Source organism: Mus caroli, chromosome 5 (assembly GCF_900094665.2).
Source record: "Mus caroli chromosome 5, CAROLI_EIJ_v1.1, whole genome shotgun sequence".
Lineage (NCBI taxonomy): Eukaryota > Metazoa > Chordata > Mammalia > Rodentia > Muridae > Mus > Mus caroli.
The window spans coordinates 19,413,821-19,436,430 of record NC_034574.1 but is presented as its reverse complement, the minus strand read 5'-3'; the positions used below and the strand labels follow the sequence as shown (position 1 = coordinate 19,436,430).

General features: G+C 49.9%; 2 protein-coding genes across 6 annotated transcripts in view; one reads left to right on the top strand and one right to left on the bottom strand.

The window, feature by feature from the left end:
* The window catches only part of Gbx1 (gastrulation brain homeobox 1), a 23,171-nt gene extending 6,510 nt beyond the window's left edge, over window positions 1-16,661 (top strand). Inside the window, exon 2 of the mRNA XM_021163956.1 lies at window positions 15,960-16,661. Within this exon, the coding sequence (XP_021019615.1) occupies window positions 15,960-16,510 (551 nt within the window). The 3' untranslated portion in view covers window positions 16,511-16,661. The remainder of the gene's footprint in view (window positions 1-15,959) is intronic.
* Window positions 16,662-19,017: 2,356 nt separating this feature from the next.
* Agap3 (ArfGAP with GTPase domain, ankyrin repeat and PH domain 3) overlaps window positions 19,018-22,610 on the bottom strand; it is a 50,211-nt gene continuing 46,618 nt past the window's right edge. For all 5 annotated transcript variants that reach the window (XM_021161731.2, XM_021161733.2, XM_021161735.2 and 2 more), the window contains 5 exons: window positions 21,265-21,419; window positions 21,070-21,160; window positions 20,730-20,952; window positions 19,795-20,050; window positions 19,018-19,664 (listed from right to left, as the gene is read on the bottom strand). In XM_021161731.2, the coding sequence (XP_021017390.1) occupies window positions 19,458-19,664; window positions 19,795-20,050; window positions 20,730-20,952; window positions 21,070-21,160; window positions 21,265-21,419 (932 nt within the window). In that variant the 3' untranslated portion in view covers window positions 19,018-19,457. The remainder of the gene's footprint in view (window positions 19,665-19,794; window positions 20,051-20,729; window positions 20,953-21,069; window positions 21,161-21,264; window positions 21,420-22,610) is intronic.

Here is a 22,610-nt window from a genome sequence, read left to right as displayed (position 1 = left end):
TCTCTCCTCCATGTAGCCCTGGCTGACCTGGAACCAGATAGACCACAGCTCACAGAACTCCTCCTGCCTCTGCCTCCTCAGTGCTGGCAATGATGGCATGTGTCGCTGTGGTCAGAACTCCATTGGCTTTTAAAAGAAGACAAGTGAAAAATGGCATCAGCTCTTGCTGTCAAGCCTGAAGCCCTGAGTTTAAACCCCTGAGAACTACATGGTGAAAGGAGAACTGGCTCTCAAAAGCTGTCCTTTGTCATCCATGCTCATGTACATATATGTCATCCATGCTCATGTGCACATATACACACATGTCATTCATGCACATGTACACACATGTCACTCATGCTATGTACACACATGTCATCTGTGCTCATGTACTCACATGTCATCTATGCTCATTTACACATGTCAGCTGTGCTCATGTACACACATGTCACTCATGCTCATGTACTCACGTGTCACTCATGCTCATGTACTCACATGTCATCTGTGCTCATGTACACACAGACACACTAAATAAACACTGTAATTGTAAACAATTAGAAAAGACGAATGGTGCCTTAGCTCAGTGTGACTGAGGAGCATTTACTTGGCAGCTCCATTCTCAGCTTTGTCTTTTATTTTGCTGTGTAATTTTGATAAGGCACCTGCTTCAATTAGAGACTATGTTATTGTAGGCCATGTATGTTTAAGACACTTTGGGAGAGCCACTGTCACATAACATCTTTAGGCTTTATTTTCCTCATCTAGATCAAAAGTTTTCATTGAGGTACTTGTGTGTGTGTGTGTGTGTTTGCATAAGTGTGTATGTACATGTGTGTGTGTGTGTGTGTGTGTGTGTGCAAGTGTGTGTGCATGTGCATGTATATGCATGTGTATATGTGTGTGTTGTTTGTTTGTCTGGTTTTGAGACAGAAACTCATTATATTGGCCTGGAACTTGCTATGTAGTCCAGGCTGACTTTGAACTCACTTTCATCTACCTGCCTCTGGACTAAGGGTGGTGACACACCTAACCACTGAAGGGGCCTTTGAAGTTCCTTTCAGTTCCTAGACCAAGTGTTTAAAGTAAGGATCTGAACTCCGAGGACCTCCTGTCAGGAACCTGTGAAGATGGGGGAGTTAAACACCATAGCTCTTGCTGACTCCTTACCAAAACTCAGCATGCTCTTTAATTTGTGAGTGTGGGACAAAATCCATGATTGTCTTAGCAATACAGGAAGTTTTCTTCATGGATAGAAACATATTTCATGAAAGTTTACATTCTTTGGAGAGACTCTGCCTCAAACAAAAACCAGCAAATTTCCAAAATGATTTATTTTATTATTTTTTAATTTTATTTTTAATGACATGTACATGTGTGTGACTATGTGTGAGTATTTGCATATAAATAAAGCCTCTGAAGGTAGAAGGACAATTTTGTTCCTTTGGACCTGGAGTTATAAGCACTTGTGAGCTTGTACAAGTGGCTGTAGGTCTTGGTGACCTCTGTCCTCACCAAGAGCATTGTCACTCTTAGCCCCCAAACCATCCCCCCACCCGGCCCCATCACTGTGTTTCTGGGCGTAAAAGTGTTCTCTGCTTCACAGCTGAGAAGGGGCTGCCTTTATCTACCTGCCAGGGAGTTCATGGTACAAAGATCATGAAGAACCCCTCAGGAGGGACAAATCTCAAAGTTTCTGGCAGCCCTGGAGGACTGGAACTGTGCTAAGGTGTGTGGGCTTGTGTGGGAACAAGTAGCGACTGTGGTGACACACAAATGTGGAGGCACGTTTCACAGAAGCTGGGAAGAAGCTGGGCGGTGGTGGCACACGCCTTTGATCCCAGCACTTGGGAGGCAGAGGCAGGTGGATTTCTGAGTTCGAGGCCAGCCTGGTCTAAAGAGTGAGTTCCAGGACAGCGAGGGCTACAGAAAAACCTTGTCTAGAAAAACCAAAAACCAAACCAAACCAAAACCAAACAAAACAAAACAAAAGACTGGGAAGAGAATTCCTTTCCAGGATTTTTGTTTGTTTGTTTGTTTTGTTTTTCTAGACAGGGTTTCTCTGTGTAGCCCTGGCTGTCCTGGAACTCACTTTGTAGACCAGGCTGGCCTCGAACTCAGAAATCCACCTGCCTCTGCCTCCCGAGTGCTGGGATTAAAGGTGTGCTCCACCATGCCCAGCCAGGAATTTTTTTGGTTTGTTTGTTTGTTTTTCCTTTTGGTTTTTTAGGACAGGGTTTCTCTGTGTAGCCCTGGCCATCCAGAAACTAACTTTGTAGACCAGGCAGGCTGGGCTAGAGCTCAGAGATCTGCCTCTTTCTGCCTGGGATTAAAGGTTTGTGCTATGCTACCTCTCCCAGTATGGGAAGAGAGGAGGGAGAAGAAAGAGGATGATGAGGAGAAGAAAAGATACAGTTTTAATAACAATAATAATGGCTGGGCATGGTGGGCATGTCTTTAATGCCAGCTCTCCAGAGGCACAGGCAGGTGCATCCCTGGGAGTTCAAGGCTGGGCTGGTTTATCCAGAAAGTGCCAGGCCAGCCAGGACAAGCCTCTGTCTCAATGCTACAGCTGCTGCTACTGCTGGTAGTGATAGTGGTGGTGATGGTGATGGTGATGGTGATGATGAAGAAGAAGATATTTCAGTTGGAAAGAAGAGAGGATATAATAATATGAGCAAAGGGCTTTGTGTTGTGCTAAAGGCTGCTCTAAGAAGCTGCAGGCAAGGGCTCTCCCTCAAAGGTCATTGACGAGTTGGGTCTTTCCATGAGCTGACTTGACATCAGGAAATAGAAATCAGGTGTACAAAGAAAGAGACTTATGTGGGCATGTTGAGAGAAGAGTTGCGGTGGAGGGAGGTGAGAACATGATTTGGAGCAGCGGTCCTCAGCCTCTGGGTCTTCATCCTTTGGGGGATTGAACAACCCTTTCTCACAGGTTGCCTAAGACCATCGGAAAGCAGATATTTACTTTATGACTCACAACAGTAGCAAAATGGCAGTAATGAAGTAACAACAAAAATAATTTTATGGTTGGAGGTCACCACAACATGAGGGGCTGCATTAAAGGCTCACAGCATTGGGAAGGCTGAGAAACACTGACTGAGAGGGTGTGAGGCAAAGCCTGGACTGGGTGGGGAGACACAGCTGTGTGTGAGCTGGAGTTAGAGACGGGGGTGTGTCTCAGCCCTTGTGCACAGACGCGGGAAGCCTGGGCTCCTGTTGCACAGGAGTGGCTGGCAGTCGTGGTCAAACTCTGAACATGTGGGAAGAGTTACCAGTTTGGAGGAATTTGGAGGCACTATTGACTGGGGAAAGGCTCGGGGAAAGGCGGGTTAAGGGAGGGAGGCTAGCAGGTTGAATTCAGGTGTCCTCAGGAGAGACAGCCTCATGATGGTCAAAGCCACCAAGTAGGGTCTCCACTGGCCCCTGGGAAGAGTAAAAGGCTTCCTGTGGCAGTGAGCATCTGTATGTGAGGTAGATCCTGGCTGTGGAAACCGTGGGCACGAGAGCCACGAGGGCCACAGCAGAAAGCACCGTGCAAAGGATGAGACTAACGGAAATGTTTCTGACCTGGGTAGCAGCAGCAGATTTCCAAACAGTGAAGCACAGGAAAGAGGGGTCAGAACAGGGGTTGTAACAAAGCTAGAATTTTCATGGGGAGCCATGGGGGGAGACCATGCAAAGCCCCGAGTGCCAGAGTCCTGTGCATTATTCACATGGACACAGAACATTGAGACTCTCTTCTTCCTCATCAGTAAAATCATGGCTTTGAATTAAGTTATCATCAAGGCTGTTTCCAGCTGAACAAGTGTTTGTTTTTTTAATGTGCTTGGGCTTATTGTTTATTTGTTTGCTTGTTTATTTGTCTATTTATTTAAAAGATGGAGTGGGCCTCACAGTTCCAGGCTGGCCCACAGCACATGATTCTCCTGTCTGACCCTCTTAATTAACTGGGGTTAGAGCTACCAAGCCTGATTTACAAGTCTGCTTGATCCTTAAGGATACCATTATTGATGAGGTGGAGCTATGGCTTGGCCACTAAGAGCACTTGCAGCTCCTACAGAGGACCTGGATTCAGTTCCCAGCATCAGTGTGGTTGCTCACGACTGCCTGTAGCTCTTCCAGAGGACCCAATTTCTCTTCTGATACCCATGGGCTTGTGTGTGTGTGTGTGTGTGTGTGTGTGCGTGCACATGTAATATTTAATATATATTAAAGGCACCCTGAACAAGCGATCTGGGACTTCTGTGCTTCCCAATGTGGAGTGACCATGGAGAAGGCAGGGGCAGACTGGCTGTGCACATAGTGTGGTGACATCAGGCCTGGGTTTAAGACTGAGTTTCCACCAGAGACTGGGGAGGTGGAACCAGGCTGTGTAGTTGGAAACTGGATGTGTATTTTGTATGTACCTGGTATGGATGGCAGAGGCAGCAAGAGCAGGGGTTGCTGGCTGGGCTGAGGATCTATGCCTGTCTTTTAAATGGTTGCCTGTCCAGTTTGTTTGTTTGTTTGTTTGTTTGGTTGGTTGGTTTGGTTTTTCGAGACAGGGTTTCTCTTGTGTAGCCCTAGCTGTCCTGGAACTCACTCTGTAGACCAGGCTGGCCTCGAACTCAGAAATCCTCCTGCCTCTGCCTCCCAAGTGCTGGGATTAAAGGCATGCGCCACCACTGCCCTGCTGGCTCAGTTTATTCTTTATGTCAGATAACACCGGAACATCGTTTCTATACAGAGTGGTAGCAGAGGAAAGAGCTGAGGCACCAGGACAGCTTGTGCCTGGGAATGATGGGCTCAGAGCCAGTGTTGCTACTTCTTTGAGGAAAATAGCCAAGGCTAACTTGTGAAACTCCAGTGACCTTTACCAGAGAAATGAGAGCCACCGTGTTATCTCACAGTTTCCAGGCAAACAGGAAGACCCTTCCACTGAGTCCTGGATGTAAAGGAAGTATCACTGGAGAGCTATGGATGTAGCTCAACCAGCAGATTGATTGCCTAGCATGAGGCAGATCCCCAGAGCCAGGTGTGGTGGTACATGCCTTGAATCTAAGCACCAAGGAGATACAGACAGGAGGTTCAAGGTCATCCTTAACAAATAGTAAACAGTGAGGGATTGAGGCCAGCCAAGAGCTATATGAGAACCTGTAGGGGTGGGTGGAGGCTGCTGGAGAGGTGGCTCAGTAGTTCAGAGTACTGGGTTTAGTTCCCATCACCCACGTGATAGCTACAGCCTTTAGTAACTGCAATACCAGAGGATCCAACACTACTTTCTGGTCTCCATGGGTACCAGACACACATGTAGTAAACAGATATTCACTGAGGCAAAACACCTATACACAGAAAAATAAATTAAAAATTAATTAATTAAAAGGAAAAATCATCATTGTCTTAGTTCTTAGATGGTAGCTTTCTACAAAATTCTGTTCTGAGAGGTCTCTTTACTGGGAGTGGCATAGAACGAGATAACATTATTATTATTATTACTATTATTATTATTTCTGGGGTGGTGGTGGACACAGTAGTCTGAGGACTTTATAGGAGACAGAGAGAATGGGATATCATGCTGACTCTAATACAGGTTCAAATTTGCCTTTGCCTTTTTGCTTTGTGGGGAGGGGATAGAGACTGGCTTTATAGGCCAGGCTAGCTCTGAGCCATGGTCTTGCTGCCCTAGGATCCCAAGGAGTGGAATTCTAGATGCAAGCCGCCATGCTCATGTCTGGCCACCATGCTCAAGCCGCCATGCTCATGTCTGGCTCTCTCTCTTCTGTAGGCTTTCTAGTTGCTCTCTAATTTTGGCCTCAGTCTCTCTCCTGTGCCGCACTGGGACCTGATCTCTCCTCCTCTCCAGACTTTCCTCTTCATCAGAATTCCTATGCTCTTAGGTGTGTGTTTCAGTTTGATGCTATTGATTGGATGACAGTAACGCCTAGCCCGGTGGGTTATGGAGAGGTTTAAAGTCTGAATGAATTCCAGATGAGGTGGGGCGCTCCAGGGTGTGGGGCAGGGTTGTTTTGGATGGAATGTTGTAGGTGTGGGCTGAGGGGCTCTTCTTGTAGGAGATGTGGTCTTCCAGGAGAAGATTGTCTTCCAGGCAACTAGGATGGCCTCAAAGCCCATCCCCACAGTGACACACTTCCTCCAACAAGCCCACACCTCCTAATAGTGCCACTCTTTGGGCCAAGCATTCATACATATGAGTCTATGGGGGCCAAACCTATTCAAACCACTACATGACTGTTTGTATGGCCTGTGGGTGTATGTGCATGTGAATGCAGATGCCCACAAGGGACCTACCACCCTGGACCTAGCCATTGTGAGTCACCTGATGTAGGTACTTGGAACTGAACTCAGGTCCTCTGCAAGAGGTGCCCTTACGCTGAGCAACCTCTCCAGACCTAGGAAATACATTTTCAAAGAAAAGGAAAGCTGATTGGTAAGATTCCATCATGCCAAGCCGGGCGTGGTGGCGCACGCCTTTAATCCCAGAACTCGGGAGGCAGAGGCAGGTGGATTTCTGAGTTCGAGGCCTGCCTGGTCTACAGAGTGAGTTCCAGGACAGCCAGAGCTACACAGAGAAACCCTGTCTCGAAAAACCAAAAAAAAAAGATTCCATCATGCCAGCTAGTCAGGGCAAGAACGATTCCGTGGGAACTTTGCCTTGGAAATGTTGGGAGAACTCACCTCCTAAAACCAGCGTGATGCTTGGCGAGGTCCTCTTCTGTGGCAATTTCAGGAATCGTCTGTGAGTGCATTAGGTGTGATTTGGTAATTAAATTAGAGCCCGTGTGTGTGTGTGTGTGTGTGTGTGTGTGTGTGTGTGTGTGTGTGTGAAGGACATCAAGCTTACATTTGAATCTGATAAGAAGGTATTTTAGGGCTGGAGAAGTGGCTCAGCAGTCAAGAGCGCTGCTGGCTGCTTTTTCTAGAGGACCTGGCTTCAATTTCTAGCACCCGCATGGTGACTCACAGCTGTCTATAACTCCATATCCAGGGGTTTTGGTGGTCTCTTCTGGTCTCCTTGGGCATCAGGCACACACTTGGTACAAACACATGGTTGCAGACAAAACAATCACACACATAAAAAAAAAAAAAAAACAACCCAAAAACTTTAAAACGATTTTCTATTGGAGGCGGGCAACTGGGAAAGAGCTGTGACTTCAAGTGGGGGAAAGGCCTGGATGGGTAGGGATCCCAGAGACTGAGATGTAGGGACATGGGGCAATGTCGCTGGCTGTGGGACTTAGAAAATCATTTAATCTCTCCATAATTCCATTTCCTTTACCTGGAAACAAGATTAGTGACTCTGTGTCTGTGCTGATAGAGGAGAGCGGCCGTACCTCAGCAAGTGCCTCGGGATAAAGAAAACACACATGGAAAAGCCCAGGGTTACACAAGGGCGTTCTGCAGTGGTCATGCTAGAATCCCTGAAAGGTCGCCGGCTCTGACGTGGCCTGGGAACCTACTTTGCTTTCTGATGTTGCAATAAAACATTCTGAGCAAAAGCAGTTTGGGGAGGAAAGGGGTTTTATGGCTTCTGTGTCCTTATCACAGTCTATCATCGGGGGAGCCAGGACAAGAACTTAATCAAGAATTGAAGCAAAGGCCACAGAGGGACACTGCTTACAGGCTCCTCATGGCTTGCTCAGTCTGCTTTCTTATAAAACCCAAGATTGCCTGCTCAAGGCTAGGTACCACTGCCTGAAGCGGTCTGGGTCCTCTCAATCATTAACCAAGAAAATATCCTCAAAGACATACCCACAGCCCAATCTAATGGAGGAAGTCCCTCCACTAGATTCTCTCTTCTCAGACAATTCTAGCTTGTGTCAAGATAGAAGAACTAATTGGGGCACATGGGGACTGGGACCTACCCTGAGCTTGTCACAAAGCTATGAGAGGCAGGATGGCAGTGATCTAGTGAACGTTCCGTTTGTGTGAAGCAAGGAATGTGGACGGATGGGAAAATAGTAATGAGAGACATAGATGCTCTCTGTGATATATCAAGTTCCAGAGAGACCATGGCTTGCTGACCCCATGCAAATCCCTAACAGGAGCCGGATGAGTCAGAAACAGGAGGCTGCCCTGGCTTGCAGAGGGGAGGGGTTCAGTCATGGCCCCTGGCTGGAAAGTACAGGTGTCTTTGGAGAATTGACCCCACCTGCTGGGAAAAGGCTGAGTGGCTGGGGAGTAGGAGAAGGGGTAGGTAGCCCTTGTCGGAAGAAGGGCCTTCATCTCATCATCCTTGGTGACCCCAGTACAGGTTCCCCTCTTTAGCAGGCAAGTCTGGGACTGCCCAAGGCTAGCCTCAAACTCCATGAAGCCTTGACCTCCCAGGTGCCAGGATTTCGGGCATGCACGACCACGGCCACCTTGACACTGTATCCTCTCCATGGGGAAATACCTCCCATAGGTTCTGTGTGGCCTCTGAGCTCCTCTCTGGCTCAGCTGAACCTTTTATTCCATTTATTTCTGAGGTTATTATATAATTACACCATCTCTCCCTTCCCTCTCCCCTTGCTCTCTTGCAAATTCTTGACCTCTTTTTTTCATTAATTATTATGCATGCATACATGTACAGTCATACATATTACTAAACACCCCTGCTCAGTCTGTATCACATTACACGTATGTGCTTTCAGGGCTCATTACTTGTTACTGGATAGCCAACTAGCATGCTCTTCTCTGGAGAAGACTATTTCTCCCACTCTGCATTCCTTAGTTGCCTGTTGTTCTTTGCTAGGCCTTTTTCCTCCATGGGACTCCTCTGTCTCTGGAGCCTCCGCCCTTCCTGCGGGAGCAGCCACTGTCCACGTTCTTGTAGTCCTTGCAGCCTGAGTGCAGAGTCTGGATTCAGTAGGTGGGCAGGGGCAGCTCTCTTGCATCAGCTCTCCGTGTAACTGTAGTTCAAGCTTTGTGATTTCCGGTTCCCAGGAAGATAACTCCATGAGGAGCTGTCCCGTGAACTTTGCCTGTTTCCAACTAACCAGCCAGAGACAACAGGGTTCTCCACAGGCTCTGAACCCACAGGGAGCCTAGCACACTCTGGCACCAGGCAACATCCTCACACACAAGGTCAGGACCTTTCTGCCTTCTTGGCCACCGCCCTAGCAGTTAGGTTACTCGCACTTGAAAACCTTCTTTCATTTTGTCGACGATTTCCTCCATAAGAATCATTATTTCCCATTATAAGATGTTGGGGGGGGGGCAGCTGCTGGAGAGATGGCTCGGTGGTTAAGAGCACTGACTGCTCTTCCAGAGGTCTTGAGTTCAGTTCCCAGCAACCTCACGATGTTTCACAACCATCTGTAAAGGGATCCAATGCCCTCTTCTGGTGTGACTGACAGCTACAGTGTACTCATATACATAAAATAAATAAATCTTAAAAAAAAAAAAGATGTTAATGGAAGTTGGCCATGCTAGCTCACGCCTTTATTCCCAGCACTTGGGAGGCAGAGGCAGGTGGATTTCTGAGTTCGAGGCCAGCCTGGTCTACAGAGTGAGTTCCAGGACAGCCAGGGCTACACAGAGAAACCCTGTCTCGGGGAAAAAAAAAAAGTTTATCAGAAAGGTTTGACAGCTAGGCCTGGCAAACCCAACCCATGCATGCTATTCCTCAGGAGGCAGAAACAGGAGCTGCAAGCTCAGGGCCAGCCGGACCTCCATAGGGAGCTCCAAGCACACAGCTACTCTGAGAGAGCCTCATCGCTCGCTCGCAAGCCACAGGCTTAGTGCTTCTGCTAGTGTTCAGTCATCAACAAAAATGTGTTGTTGGAGTTTTTTGTCTTGACGCTTTCACCATTAATATTCATTACAAAGCAGATAAATGGAGTAGTTTGTTTTTCTCTTCTTTTTAAAAGTAGGGTCTTATTTTACAGTCCTGGCTGAGAGACTCAGTGTGGGTATCAGAGCAGCCCTGAATTCATAAAGACCCACCTGCCTCTGCTTCCCGAGTGTTGGGATAAAAGGTGTGCGTCACCATAATACCACACCCAGCTGCGTTTTCTTCCTCCCTCCCTCCCTCTCTGCTTCCCTCCCTCCCCCCTCCCTTCTTTCTTTTATTAAAAAAGATTTATTCATTTTAATTTTTTTCTAGTATAGAATAGAATTTATTTGGGGGCATGGGAAGGGGAGTTGAGGCGGGGATCCAGGAACACATGGAGAGAGGGGTGGGAAGGGGAAGGGGAGAGAGGGAGAGAAGGGTCTGAGAGAGAGGAAAGGGTCAGAGAGACTATTCATTTTATTTTATGTGTGAGTGTTTTGCCTGCATGTGTGTGTGTACCACATACATCCTTGGTGCCCAAGAAGGTCAACAGAGGGCACTGGATCCCCTAGAGCCGGGTTACAAATGATTATAATGAGTCTTCTCTCCAGCCGCTGCATTTCCTTCCTAAGTTCTGTAGAAATGGTAAGCTACCTGGGCCGCTTGCCTGCCTTTCTTCCATGGGTAGCTGAGTAGCTCATTCATTCCTGGTTGCTGACTCCGTCCCAGTTCTCAGTGCGCCCTCTTCTGGTGGAGCAAAGAGCAAGAGACAGCAACACACATGTCAGTACTGGGGCCCGGGGTGTACTGTTTAACCCCCCACCCCCATCTTAGCTGTCTCTACGAAACCCAGCCTTTCACTGTCTGGTCCACCATTTGGTTTCTCTGCCACTTCTCTCTGGCTTCAGCCTCCTTCGGGCTGCCGGCGTTTGCCTTTCCTTCTCCCCTCTTGTGGATCTCCTCATTGTTCCAAAAGCTGTCCTTTGAGGCCGGTGGCTGTGTGTTCCTCTCGGTTGCCCCACCCCCACCCCTATCTAGAGGTAGCTTATCAGAGTCTTCAATGTCACGATCATAAAGGCGCAGACAGAAACTCTTGCCCCTGCCACTCAGTGTCCCACAGGGATCAAGAAACAGAGAGAGGCCATGAACCCTCACTCCATGTGTGGCTTTAAAAGCGGCACTGAGGGTGGCCTGCTTGTGTGGGCTGAAGTTACTGGGTCTGTCTGAAGACAGAGGGATGGATGAGATTATCTCAGGAGGGCTCTGCCAGACCGAGGAGCTGGGAGCCTCCTCTCAATCATCATCAATTTAGATTTATTGGACGTCCCCTGAGGGCTTGGCACCATACTAAATGATTCCATCCTTCAAGCCCTGAAATCCAGTTTCTGGCTTTTTAACACTGTTTAAAACACTGCACTATCAGGCTACATTTTTGTTAACATATTATGAATTGCTACAAAGTATGTTTTTAAAATTGAAACCACAGGACTTAGAAGTGAAGAAAATTCCCAAGGCCATTACTCTTAGCACCAGAAGACCCTGTGGCATTCCTCTGTGCATGGGAAGGTCTGAGGCATACTGGACAGAGGGTAGGGTGATAAAAGAAGAGGAGAGGTCCTTTCTGGGGATGGGGATGGGTAGAGTTGAAGCAGGTATCTCAGAAGAGATCAAGAAGGGAACTGATGAGGGGAAATGCATGAACATGCTGGAAATAGCTGTTTTATTATGTTAAGTATTATTTTTTAAAGATTTATTTATTTATTTTATGTATGTGAGTACACTGTAGCTGTACAGATAGTTATGAGCCTTCATGTGGTTGTTGGGAATTGAATTTTAGGACCTCTCCTTGCTTTGGTCAACCCCGTCCACTCAGTTCCTGCTTGCTCCAGCCCAAAGATTTATTTATTTTTATTATTATATAAGTACACTGTAGCTGTCTACAGATGCACCAGAAGAGGACGTCAGGTCTCATTACGGGTGGTTGTGAGCCACCATGTGGTTGCTGGAATTTGAACTCAGGACCTTCAGAAGAGCAATCAGTGCTCTTACCCACTGAGTCATCTCACCAGCCCATGTTAAGTATTTATTAAGTGACTACTTTATAGGTAATTTTTATGATCCCAAAGCCACAACTGTGAGTAAGATATGACTGAAATCTATATTTTCATGAAGTTTATATTCTAATAGGAAGAGACATAGGGTTTTTTTAGATTTATTTATTTACTAATGTATGAGTGCTCTGTCTGCATGCACGCCTGTGTGCCAGAAGAGGGTATCATATCCTGTTACAGATGGTTGTGAGCCACCACGTGGGGGCTGGGAATTGAACTCAGGACCTCTGGAAGAGCAGTCAGTGCTCTTAACTGCTGAGCCATCTCTCCAGCTCGAGACATAGCTTTTAAAAAAATAAAGTGACTAACATTAATGTCACATGCTGTGGCAGCAGATGAGTCTAAGAAGCATCTTAAGCATCCTCCAAGAGGATGGAGGAAGAAGAGCCCGTCTCAGGAGTGAAGGATGGAGCTGATGCTTGATCTCAAGGAGTAGGATGCTCCTGACAGAGAGAAGGCTGGGGACTGGTAGGGACAGAAGACAGGGAAACCTTTAGAAGGAGCCAGGTTGGTAAGGAGGTGGCAAGAAAGGGTCCAGCTCTGGGCAGATCTGAGAGACAGATTTGTGGGGGTTGAATGGGACCACGAGAGTAAGAAACAACTACCAAGTGGTATCATGGTGGAGTTTGAAGATGGGGAAGCACCGCGAAGGGGAAAGAAAGGTTAAGGTTTCCATTTGGACCTCGAGAAGTCTGAGTCTGTGGAAATGAGAAAAATGTGAACAAGACCTTTTAGTAAGAGGAAGGAGGGCATCCATGTCCCGAATCTCCAACAAAAGATCGATTGGTTTTTATTTCCTTATGTATGTATATGAGCATCTACATGTATGTCTGTGCTCCCTGTGCATGCAGTACCCAGAAAGAACAGAAGAGGGCATCAGAGCCCTTGGAACTATAGTTACAGATGGTTGTGAGCCACCTTGTGGATCGGTACTGGGAATAGAACCACAAGAGCAGCCAGGGCTCCTAACCGCTGAGCCATCTCTCCAGCCTCCAGGCCTTAAATCTTGCCATGTCTGTGTCCAGGGCTGAGGTCAGAAAGAAAGTGTGGCTGATGTATGAGTGTGGTAAAGTATATCGTCCATATCTGGACATCCCTGGGTGTTGGTGATTTTTCTAAACAGAATGAGGCACCTGAATAGCAAGCTGCTTATGGGAAGATAAGAGGCAGTTTAGACCCTGGCTGGCCTGCTGCAAGCTGGGTCAGGGGCAACATGAAGATGCTGACTACAGTGGTGGCATCGGGGGTCATGGCCTCAGAGACAAAAGCCTCCAAGGATCCTGAGGAAAAGCAGCAGGCATGAAGGAACAGGTGTGGACTCATTGGGAGTGTGCGATGTGGAGATGGGCTGCATTACTGTTCTCATGCAGTCCTGCCTTCACTGAACTTCAAAGTTACAGCATCCTTGTGTTCTTCCTACTGGGAGGTGGGCTATCTGTTGGATTTCTGTTTTGTCCTTAGGCAGAAAAAAAGGGAGTTTGTAAAACTTAAACACTGAAAAAATATTTAAAGGAAATTATTTTGTGTGTGTGTGTGTGTGTGCGCGTGTGCGTGCACTTGAGTTTGGTGTGTGCATGTATGGTGTGTACTCATGTGCAGTGTGTGCAGGTGCTAGACTGCATGGTTCATGTAGAAGCTGTAGGTTGATGTCAGGATTTCTTCCTCAAATCAGTTCTCCATTTTATTGCTGTTTTAATTACATTTTTAAAAAGATTTATTTATTTATTATATGTAAGTACACTGTAGCTGTCTTCAGACACCCCAGAAGAGGGCATCAGATCTTATTATGGATGGTTGTGAGCCACCATGTGGTTGCTGGGATTTGAACTTATGACCTTTGGAAGAGCAGTCAGTGCTCTTACCTGTGGAACTATCTCACCAGCCCTTAATTACATTTTCGTGTGTGTGTGTGTGTGTGTGTGTGTGTATGCATGTGTGTGTATGTGTGTGTGTATGCATGTGTGTGTATGTGTGTGTGCATGTGTGTGTATGCATGTGTGTGTATGCATGTGTGTATGTATGCATGTGTGTGTATGCATGTATGTGTGTATGTGTGTGTTTGCATGTGTGTATGTGTGTGTGCATGTGTGTGTATGCATGTGTATGTGTGCATGTGTGTGTGTATGTGTGTGTGCATGTGTGTGTATGCATGTGTATGTGTGCATGTGTGTGTATGCATGTGTGTGTGTATGTGTGTATGCATGTGGGTGTGTGTGTGTATGTGTGTGTATGCATGTGTGTGTGTGTGTTGAGGGAAATATTAGAAAGAATGACAAGTTCCTGTGCTACACACTGCTACTCTCAGCCCTGGTGGTCTTGCTGGCCAGTTCTTACCTCATGGAGACACTGACTCAGAGCTCCAAAATCTCCCCACCCTGCTTGTTAAGCTCCCACTGGCAGGTTGTTATCATAGTAGCCCCATGCTCCAAAACCCCTACAGCCTTTGTAGTGCACATCAGGCAAACCCATGCTTTGCCACTGTACCTTTCTCTCTTGAACCCAGTCAAACTGCCGCGTAAAGGAGACCACTGCACAAAGTTAGTTCAGAAACACTAGTATCTCAATCTCTGGGTGTAACTAGAGACTAGTAACTAGAGTCCTAAGCTTGTGAGCCCTATTAAATCTAAATCCTGAAGCCATCTAATCCAGAAGACTAGTAGCCACATCTTGTCCTGTCACTATCTCCATCCAAAAAGCCCCTAACTCTCTCCTGCTTCCTCTCTTCCTCTGTCCAACCCGGAAGACCCATCTACTCGCCCAGTGATTGGCTCCTTTATTCACTAGGTGGCTATTATTTGTTAGGTGGTCATTCAATGGCTCACAAGAAGTCACCTGAGTAGGTAACTCCTTCCTCGTTCCAGACAACCCCTCCCGGGAAAGCAGAATTAACATCAAAATACAACAGCAACAGGGCCACCCACAACATATTGGAGTCAGGGTCTCTCACCAAAACTAGAGCTTCTTGTTTCAGCCAGACTAGTTAAGTGGTGGGCCCCCAGGATCCATCTGTCTCTGTCTTACACACACCAAGGGTTACAGTGTGGGCCACCACACCTGACCAACTGTGGCTCCTTATGTTGGTGCTGCAGATCTATACTGAATCCCTCACGCTTGCACAGCAAGCGTTTGCCTGCTGCCATCTCCCCATCCCTGAAAGCATCCGCCATGCATGCGTGCAGTCCTGACATCAGTGGATATGATAAAGCCAGTGAATGATTTACCCTTAGAACTGGCTGCAGATGAAAATGTTTCTACCCTGGGAGAACAGTCACCCACTAGGAGTCAAAAGTCTTCCCACATTCCCTTCTCTGGTTTCTCCTCACCACCTGTCTGCCTCTGCCTCCTGCTGCCCCCCCCCCCCCCCCCCCCCCCCCCCCCCCCCCCGGCCTTCTCTGTGCACACCATTCTCCTCTTATGGATCCCTAAGAAGCTTCCACTAGGACTGTGCAAGCAGCCTGAGCAGGAAAGAGATGATAGTGTGCTAAAATCAAGGATGAGCCAGGGGACCAGGGAGGCAAGTGACAGACAGGAAGAAGGTGTGACCACAGATAAGGAGGTGGCAGTGCGGTTTAGTTAAGAACAGGAACCAAGTAGACCAGGCTTAGGACCCAGTCTAGTGTGCATGTCTGAGAGTCAGGATGCCTCTTGCTCTTGGGCTGTCTAGGACTCCTGGGGACACAACCCACATCCAGCTCCCACATCCTTCATCCTGGGACTGCAGGGCTGGGGATGGAGGCCTGGTGTAAGTGCAACACTGGGCCTTGGATGGGTACCACACTTGGTACCTGGGGGGCGGTGGTGAGCACACAATGGGGTGGTGGGAACGTTGGGGAGGGGCGCTGTTATACACAGTGCCTCCCTACTTTTCCATAGTGAAGTCTGCTGGTTAAAAACCTTTTTTCCCAATTCTTTGTCTCTCCTAAACCTTTTCCCTCTGCCCACTGGGTGTCCATTCTGTCTCCTTCTGACCCATCTCTTCCTCTCTGAATGTGTTTTTCCTATTGGCAATTGATCATTCCCAACCATGCTTCCACATGCCTTTTCCAAAACACCTTCTCCTTGCCCTTCCTTCTCCATATATCTGTTCTCCACCCCACCCCGCTCTACCCCCACAGCAGAGGGGAAGGTGTACAGCTCAGATGAAGAGAAGCTAGAGCCCCCAGCAGGAGACCCAGCAGGCAGCGAGCAGGAGGAAGAGGGCTCAGGCGGTGACAGCGAGGACAGCTTCCTGGACAGTTCTGCAGGGGGCCCAGGGTCTCTTCTGGGACCTAAACCGAAGCTAAAGGGAAGCCTGGGGACTGGTGCTGAGGAGGGGACACCAGTGGCCACAGGGGTCACCACGCCTGGGGGGAAAAGCCGAAGGCGGCGCACAGCCTTCACCAGCGAGCAGCTTTTGGAGCTGGAGAAGGAGTTTCACTGCAAGAAATACCTGAGTCTGACAGAGCGCTCCCAGATCGCCCACGCCCTCAAGCTCAGTGAGGTGCAGGTGAAGATCTGGTTTCAGAACCGCCGGGCCAAGTGGAAGCGCATCAAGGCTGGCAATGTGAGCAGTCGTTCTGGGGAGCCCGTGAGAAACCCCAAGATTGTAGTGCCCATACCTGTGCACGTCAACAGGTTTGCTGTGCGCACCCAGCACCAACAGATGGAGCAAGGAGCCCGGCCCTGACCGAGCTCCCCGGGACTGGAAGTCACAGGATCTGAACCTGTGGCTCCCCAAGACTCACTGGGTACTGCAGCCTAGAGCCCTGCTGGGGAGAGGCCAGCGTATTCCCGGGACACAAGACTATTTGGCCTGAGACTGTTCTAGAGACCTCAGGACTAGGGGTCTCAGGGATGCAGCGTTCATTCTGATCCAGGAGGGCTTCTGGGGCAGAAGTGGATTCCTCAGGTGGGGATATGAAATGCCCAGGGCTCAGAAGGTTCCGTGGCTAAGGCCTGAGGGGGCAACTTCTGACAAGGCGGGGTGGGGAGGTCCTGGTGATACCAGCCTGGGGCCATAGTTCTTTATTTATTTTGTGTAAAGTTTGTATATATGGAACTATTTTGTCTTTGTCTGTCCGTATCCCAAAAGGGGACTGGGAAATTGTTTCCTTGAATGTCACCCACTTTGTCCAGCCCTACTGCTTTGCTGCTTTAGCACAAGGACATGCAAGGGCATGAGATGGAACTGTCATGGCTAATATGGGGGTCTTCAGCAGCTCCCTCGTCACTCCAGTGTATTCCCACACCTCCTGTTCCCATAGGGTTACTGTATCCCCACTTCCTGTGGACAAACCCATCTGCTTCTGGTGTCTTCTCTTTGGGAGAAGCAGCACACTTCAGGAAGAGACACACTTCAGTTTGCACTGAAGGGAGAGCCCCCCCCCCTCAGTTTAGCTTGGAGAACATGCACGTTATCCACATAGAAGATGCTGTCCGGTCAGTGATTAAGGCAGGGCAGGAAGCTTACTCCACCACCTGAGCTAGACAGAGAGGGGCTTCCTTTACAGGGGCACACAGCCTCATTTCTGTCTTCCTCTCTTTTATATGCCAGAGCCTGGGGCAGAGGCTCACTGCCTGTCTGTTCTTGCAACTTTAGCTGTGTTTTCTCCTGTCCATTCCATTGTGAAGTTGGGTTCCCACCAGCCTCTTCCATTACAGAAAGACAGGCTAAAAGAAGGACAAGGGTGAGTCCAGGAGGGTGGAGGCAGAGATTGTGGGCAGATGAGGTAAACCCCACAACCAGGCTCTAGGTATCTGCAGAAACCTTAGGGAGAGAAGATTGTTACAGAAACCCACTTGTGGCTACTGTCCTGGTTAACTAGCTTTTGGGGGACAAACAGGGTCTGTGGATTAGGGGGAAAGGAATAAAGATGAAGAAGCTATGGATAAAGCAAGCTGCTTTATCCAAAAAGTTGCTGGCAAGGGAGGGGAGCAAGCAAACACACCCACATTCCTGACCTGCCTTCCAGGCCACCCTCAGCACTGGCGAGCTGTGGGGGCGAAGTAGTCAAGCTAGCATTCAAGTCAGCTGTTGACTGCATCATGTGAGACTAAGGTGGTCTCTGTCCTTGTACTTCATTTCTCCCAAGCAACTCTCCAGTGAGGCTACAGATCGGGAGTAGGCCGTCTCTCTGCTCAGGCTTGGCCCAGCTCATTCCCAGCCAGGGTTACCTCAGAGTCAACTCTCTGCTCTACACAGGAGTTGGAGGTTAAATGTTACCGCTTGAGCTGAGCTGCTGTCCAGGTCCTGAGAAACAGGAGGCAAGCCTCAAGGCAGAAACCCCGGGGGAGTGGCCAGAGCCCAGGTTTTTGGCTTGCCACACAGCTGCAACAGTGCTTAAGCAGAGGGAGCCAGCCCAAGCAACTTAACTCGGTTTTAGAGAGCCTGGGGACTAGTCTGTCCTGTACCTACACGGTACTGCCCAGATTCTGCCCTCTGTAAGGATCTTAATAACTTGAAAAGGGGACTGTGGATAAAATAAAAAATCAAATCAAATCCGGTTTCCTCTCACTGGTGCTGATTATTAACTGATGTGCGGGTGAGTGTTCAGGGACAACTTTCCGGCCTAGCACATGGACATCCATTCAAGATACTTCAGAAGACCAGGGCCACTCAGCAAGGTGGGTCCAGGAACAGGAAACAGATCCAACACCAAAATGTAATATTCTCATCCTTTATAGACTAAGAGAGGCATTTTCCTGGGTTTTCTTCAAGAATAAAGAGGTTTAGCATAAAGAGTGGACACCAGAGTCCTCCTAGCTTCGCTCAGTAGATTAAGCTTCCAAGGCTCCTGGACACTGGAGGCAGAGGTGGCTCTGGGCCACCAGCACCCTGACCCTCCCAGCCAGCCACAGTCACTGACTCCATCACCTCAGCGACACCTCCAAGCACTCCTGGATGCTGCTGAATGCCTCCTCAACACTGGCCTGGGCAGGGTGTGGTCACCAAACAGGGCACTGCTGACAGCGTGCAAGGGGGGTTTTCAGAAATGGGCAGGGGCAGGGGCAGGTTACACACAGCAGGAAGCAGAGCCTGTCTCCTGTCAGGCATGTTCACCCTGCCATGTGACATCCCTGACAAGGAAGACTGGAGGTGACTGAGAGCAGGGCCAGCAAACCCTAACAGACTACAGGAGCAGAGCTTCAAGGGAGGGCACCCAAGCAGCTCAGGGGCACTGAGGCACCAAAGGAGAAAGGAGGCCACACATACAGCCTGCTTTATTGGCTCATCATACACACACACCACGTATATACACCAACATAAATATTCCAATGTACAAATTTTACATGGGGCTCCCAGACTGGCCCTTTGTCTTTCAGCTGGCACCCCCATCCTGTGTCCTGTCCTTCCCCACCCACCACAGGGAAGGCTGGTGGGAGCTGTCATGAGGAGGCAGGGTTCTGGAGGAGGGAGAGGTCCTGCCCCCCTCTCCTCACAGGCACCTCCAAAGGGTTCTATCCTTTAATGGCACCATAGGGCCGAGGGCTGAGCACACCTTGCTCTGCTGCAGCTCAACCCCAAACCTCTTTACCCCTGAACCCGTGGCACCCCCTCTTCTCTGCACACCCCTGCTTCTCTGTTTCCTGCAGGCCGTGGAGTCCTTCTGGTCCCTCTGCCCTCTTCCTGAGCTTCATAGGATACTAGGGCTGCGGTGCAGTTCTGCGGAGGGGTTGGTGCCATTGGCAGGCTCTCTGTTGGGAGTGGGTGCTAAGCCACAGCCTTCCCCGGGGCACCCATGCTGGATCAAGATGTCTGCACACTCTTGGCTGCCGGCACGGCGGGCATAGGCCAGTGGGGTCAGTCCTCGGGCGTCACGGCTCCTCACGTCCACCCCGTACTGCAGGAGAAAGCACATCCATAGTCGACATGGTGTGGGAGGGAAGTCCTCAGCTATGGCAGGAGAGGACACGCAGCTTCTGAAGGCTGAGAAGGGGAGAGCAGGCCGGGCCAGAAGCACCCAGACTCACCCAGATGAGCAGCTGTGTGAACACCACATTGGCCATGGCACTGGACAGGTGCAGGGCTGTCCTCCCGTCACCGTCCCCGTATGTCTCGTTCACCTCCTCCTTGGACCCGTGGGCCAGCAGCATCACCAGCAGCCGCAGGTCATCCTCCACCACAGCCCGGAGTAACTGCTGTCCCAGTGGCACATCTGAGCTTGGCAGCGGGGCCAAGAAGAGCTTCTGCTCATACTTGGCTCGGATCCAGCGCTCTTTTTCCTCTCTGTAAGTACAGGTCCATCAAGACATGAGATGAGGCAAGGAAGGAAACAGTGCAGAGTGTGTGTGTGTGTGTGTGTGTGTGTGTGTGTGTGTGTGTGTGTCAAGAGGCAGGAAGGAGGCAGGGAATAGGGAGGACCCCTGCAATGATGAGAATGAAGGCAGAGAAGAGGCCCAGGGACTCCAGGGCCTTCAGAGGGACAGTGGATCACAGAAACTGGGTGGTACTGAGTAAGACGAGAGGGACATTGAGGGGAGACCCCTGGGGCCAGCAGGGATGAAGGCATAGAGAGCAGGAGTCCGAGCGGCCTGAGTGGCAGCTTATCAAGCTGATTGGTGGCACTGGAACAAAGCAAGTGACGGCCTGCGAGGGCCACGGCTGCCCTATCTACCACCCATTCTCCCCATCTCCGTGTGCGGGCTTGGACGCAGGAGCGGCACAGTGATATGGGTTCCACGCATGCGTCTCCTGCTGGCCCCTGACCTGCGATAACAGCTCAGAAAAGGCCCTGTTGTTGTGAGGTGCCTGAGTGACAGGCACCAGCAGAGGAGGGATTCCCCCAGGGTCCGACTGCCAAGCAGAGCAACAGCCTTTTAACCCTTCTAGTGCTGCTATTGCCACAGGTTCTGTCTACCCCCACGATGGGGCCCGGCTGTCTCCTTCCTGGGCAGTACTGGCTTACCTGCAGGCTTCGGGGCCTGGCTTAGAGTAACCATCCAGAGCCCCCTCCCAGACACTGTTAGCCAAGGTGTTGCCCATTGCAGTCATGACGGCCAGCAGTTCAGGTGGCCAGTCGTCAAGGTCTAAGGAGCGGACTCGGGACAGGTGAGCTCCCAGGTGTCGGTGGATCCCTGAACACTCGATACACATCAGGGCACCCAGATTCAGGCTGGCCCAGTCTGGATCTAGGTGGGCAGAAGGAGAAAAATACAGCAGGTGGCACCCCTCTGCATACTGTCCACCTCCCGTTGCTACTTGAACCCTCAACACCCAGCTCCTAGCTCTGCTGGCTTTGTACTCACTGGGAGCTTCGCAGTCAATACAGAAGCTGTTGCCACGGACCGTGCGGACAGCCTGCACAGCCAGGGCTGTGTTCTGGTTCCCCAGCCGAGTCTGCATGAGGCAGAGAGATAACAGGAGTTGATCAGTCTCAAGCCCCCTCCACTGGCTCTCCCCGTAGCCAGGCTCTCCAAGCAGGCTTTACCACTAATGCCAACCTTATCCTTGGCGCTGCGACATCCTTGTAGGCTGGCGAGGATTTGGGCCTGCACGCTCTGCACCCATAGTTCCCGCTCTTCTGCTGTTGAGGCCTCAAAATGCCAGGTCTGACCAGTGAGGGACACCACTACAAACTCAAAGGACTCCTCTGCCTCTGGGGAGGGAAGTGACAGTCAGGGCTCTTTGCTAGGAACACACCCAGTGGCACCCACCCCATTGCCATAACTCCATCCAGACCCTGCTTTGACAACACTCATCCTCCTCTTCAAAAATGCACAAGACTGAGTCCCTGCCCTCCGCTGTTTCTAACCACCTGTGGAGCCAAGAAATGGTGGGTGCTGTGCTTGGCTTCCTAAACAGTATCAGGAATGGACACCATGAGGAGGCATCCTGGAGAGACATGAGCTAAGTGTCTGGAGAAGGACGCGGCGGGTACTAGAAGGCGCATGCCGGGCAAGGAGGCGGGTGCGAGCACCATCCGTACGTGTCAGCTGCAGCCTCCTCATTTTGCAGCTCATTAAACCCAATATTCTGGACGGCGTCAGCACAGGGCTCCTGGGAGCTAGGCCCCTCCCCCACTGCCCTGGTGTAGACAGGCAGGAAGGGCAAGTGGGTGGGGGAGAAATGTTTTCTCCAAGAACTGGAAGATGGGAACCAACAGGAACCCAAGGACATCTGTAGTGACAAGCACAGGAGTCCGCACTGTGACCAGGGAGTTGTGCTTGCCCATTAGACCCCGGAAAGACATTCAGACATACCTATTCCCAGAGGTCACTGGCCCTGAACAACTGCCACTGGGCAGTGTGACTTGTCATGGGGGCTAGAGAAACACAGTGCTTATATGACCCTAGGGTGAGCCATACATTCCGCCAGGGACACCCCTGATCCTAAGTTCTGGCTACTTCTCCAGCCCTGCAGTCTCTCACCTCAGTGACACCACATCCCTGAAAATCTTCTCTTGCTGGGTTCCTCCTGAGGACCCTCAAGAGAATGCCTTTGCCCACATGTAAACTGGTAGCTCCTCTCTCCATCTCCCCTTGTGTGAGCTTCTCTACCCGCTTGGGGTCCTGGGTCCTTAGGCCACAGTGGGCTCTGGGCCACACAACTCTGCATCATTGCCAGAGGCTCACTTGATCCACACCCATCCCCACAGCAATAAGAACAGAGGTGAGAATTCACAAGATATGTGGGGACCAAGAAACCCCCTGGGGGAGGGAGAGACAATGGAAGAGTGGCGTTATGGTAACAGACACCAAGACAAAGACCAGGAGAACACCTTGAGTGTAACCCAGAAGGTTACAGAGAGCACCAGCCGCCCAACACATGTCATGAGGCACCTGTCACA